Below are 2,826 nucleotides of genomic sequence, written 5' to 3'. Positions count from 1 at the left end.
CCCCGCACCCGCCCCTTCCGCCCTCTTTCCTTCTTTTCACCTTCTTCCCCGCACCGTCGCGACGTGTTGATAGACGCAACTTTTCATCCGGCAGCGTCACCCTCCACACCTGCTCCGACACAGTTCACTTTGACGGTGTGCACCTCTCGTTTTCGTCTCTGATCCGTCAAAATTTTACAGTATATTTTTACATACCTATAACAATAACAGGATTTTCGACTTTGGAAAGTATCGTTGTAACTGACAAATGTTGTTTTTTCTTGGAAATGTTCGAACGGCCAGCGTTGCCGTAAATTTGGTCGTTCAGTAAATCCAAGTCGATAGATATTGTACTTTTACTGCTTGAAATCGGAATTTAACATTTCTCATGGGAAGATCTTCCCTTGCAACCTGTACAAAATAAAAATCACAACCTGTACAAAATAAAAATCACAACCTGTACAAAATAAAAATCACAATGAGGGTCGTCGCATTCAAAACTGGGGCAAAATGTTTTTCTTCATACGTCGACGACATCAAGCTAACCAGATTGCGGCCTCTTCACGTGTGGGTTGTTGACGGGTCGGCAGTGGCCGTGCTAATACTTTCTCGCGGTGCTTCTGACGCCCTTTTGGCGTCTCCCTGATTCATTCCTTTCCTCCGCTCTCGCCGCCCTCTCCTCTCCCCGCGCCTCGCCACGACGCTCCCGGGCAGCATTTTCCGCCCGACGGACCGTACCGGCGACGCCAAGTGTGGTCTCTAGCGTCGGGTCGGTGTGTGGCGCGGCGGGGGCGGCGGCGGCGGCGCGAGGGGTTGGGGCGGTAGCGCGCCGAGCCGAGCCGGGGGCGGGCCGAGTCGAGCCGGCTGCCGGAGCTCCGGGCGGAGCCCGCGCGCCGCGCCACGCCGCCAGTCGCACGCCGATCGTCCCGAGGTGCGCCCGGGCCCCACGCCGCGCCGCGCCGCCCCCAAGCCCCACGTGGTCCAGCCTGCGTTCGCGCAGCCAGGCGCCGCGCGCCCCACGCTCTGCACCTTGCGCGAGGACGCCAGCTTCCCCCGATCTGTCCGGCAACCTCCTCCTGCCCGCCGCTGTCCACTTCCGGCTCGACTTCCGGTCCGGCGCCGCCATGCCGCAGGCCGCGGAGCCGCCGTGCGGCCGTCCTGGCCTCGTCCGGCGCAGCGCCCCCGCGACACCGGAGTAGCATCAGGAGACACGGCTGCAGGGGGCTGGGCGCGCGCACCGGAACCGGAAATGACGACCGCGGCGGCGGCGACCCGGAGCGGAGGAGATGAAATGAGGGGCCGGAGGAGCCGGGCCGGGTGGTGCCGGCGGCCGGCGGGGCCCGTGCTGCTCGCCTTCATCATGATGACAGGTGAGACGAGCGAGAGCCGCGCGCCACAGCCGCACTCGGGACCGGCGGGGACCGACGGGGACCGGCGGGGACCTTGCGTCCCCGCACGCCCGCTCCGCCATTTCTCTTGCTCTTTTTCTCCCTATTTCTTGCTTTCTTTCTTCCTCGTCGTATTCTTTCTTCTTCATTTCCTCTTCCACCTAGTTTTCTTTGCTTGCTGTTTCTCCTCGTCGTTATCTCTGTCACTTTCTCATTAGTGCCAGTTTTCTCTCCTGCTTTTCCTCTAATTCATCTTTCTTCCTCCTCTTTTCTCATTTTCCCTCCCCTTTTCTCATTCTCCTTCCTCTTTTCTCATTCTCCTTCCTTTACTTTCGCTGTCTTTCCCCTCTTTTCTATTTCTCCCTCTGCTGGCCTTCCTTCCCACTTCTACCCTCCCAGCCTATTCCACCTCCCACCGACCCGCTACCGCTACCTGCAGACAATGACCTCAGCCACCGCGCAACGCTCTTCTTATCCTCTAGTTGAAACATGAGAGGGATTGGTTTCCTCTCGTATGATTTACCCCGCCCGGGCCCCCCGTCCTGGCTTGGCACCGCTCCCACACTGTGCCGCGATACGGTCTGCGCCGGACCACATCGCCCGCCGGACATCGCCCGGACATCCCAATTATCATTTCTTTTTACTGGGGCTGAAAAAAAGAGGGAAAAAAACACATCGGTAAAAATATTGTTTGTAGTCATAGAGTTTGAGGGGAAGAAAAACACAGGCAGCTCCGGGGTTACAGGCCAACACACACTCTCAGACCTGTACTGATTTATTTATTAGTAGCTTATAAAGGTTTTAATGCAGCAGGATTACTGACTAATTTGTTACTTATTCTGGATATCGTTGTAAGTACCTCAGTGATAAAAGAAAAAAATTGTCAGTAGTTAAAAACGAAATTATTTCGTATTACTGAAGAAAGCAGTTGTCAGTAGCTTATAAAGGTTTTTGCGCAGCAGGAATACTGACAAAAGGTGAAAAAAATCAGTAACAGGATGAGAGTGCATTAACACACCTGGCAGATGTGTGACGTCCTAGCCCGGTCGGCACTGTTGCAATGGTTAGGAGGTAAGATTACAAAAATTCACCGCAACTTACGGTAAAATTCTACGTACCCTACCGCGTCTGCTCTGCTGCCGTCGCTTCGGATAGTGGCAGTGCAGGCGTTGCGGTAGGCAACCCGGCCTCTCCTGTGTCGGGCGGGCTGCCCATCCTCGCGTTGGCGGGCGACTTCTCTCGGCGCGGCGGCGGCGGCGGCGGCTTCACCGTAGGCAACCCGACCACACTGGCGTTGAGTGGGTTGCCTATCCTCGCGCTGACAGGCGCCCCCTTCCTGCGCGCGTCGCGATATGTAGCCCTCCGAGTCGCTCTTCGAGCTTCTCACTCGCTGCCGCTCGAGCCGCGTTGTGTTCGCCTCTCCTCTCTCTCCTCTCTCTCCTCTCTCTCCTCTCTCTCC

General features: G+C 56.8%; 1 protein-coding gene across 1 annotated transcript in view; it reads left to right on the top strand.

Moving 5' to 3' along the window:
* The first annotated feature begins 893 nt into the window (after nt 1-893).
* LOC113215035 (cell adhesion molecule Dscam2) overlaps nt 894-2,826 on the top strand; it is a 110,319-nt gene continuing 108,386 nt past the window's right edge. Inside the window, exon 1 of the mRNA XM_052265816.1 lies at nt 894-1,349. Coding sequence (XP_052121776.1) covers nt 1,229-1,349 — 121 coding nt within the window. The 5' untranslated portion in view covers nt 894-1,228. The remainder of the gene's footprint in view (nt 1,350-2,826) is intronic.

This window comes from Frankliniella occidentalis, unplaced genomic scaffold (genome assembly GCF_000697945.3).
Source record: "Frankliniella occidentalis isolate FOCC.00 unplaced genomic scaffold, Focc_3.1 Scaffold31, whole genome shotgun sequence".
Taxonomy (NCBI): domain Eukaryota; kingdom Metazoa; phylum Arthropoda; class Insecta; order Thysanoptera; family Thripidae; genus Frankliniella; species Frankliniella occidentalis.
Note: the sequence above shows the minus strand (reverse complement) of the source record. Positions and strands in the feature narration are given on the sequence as shown.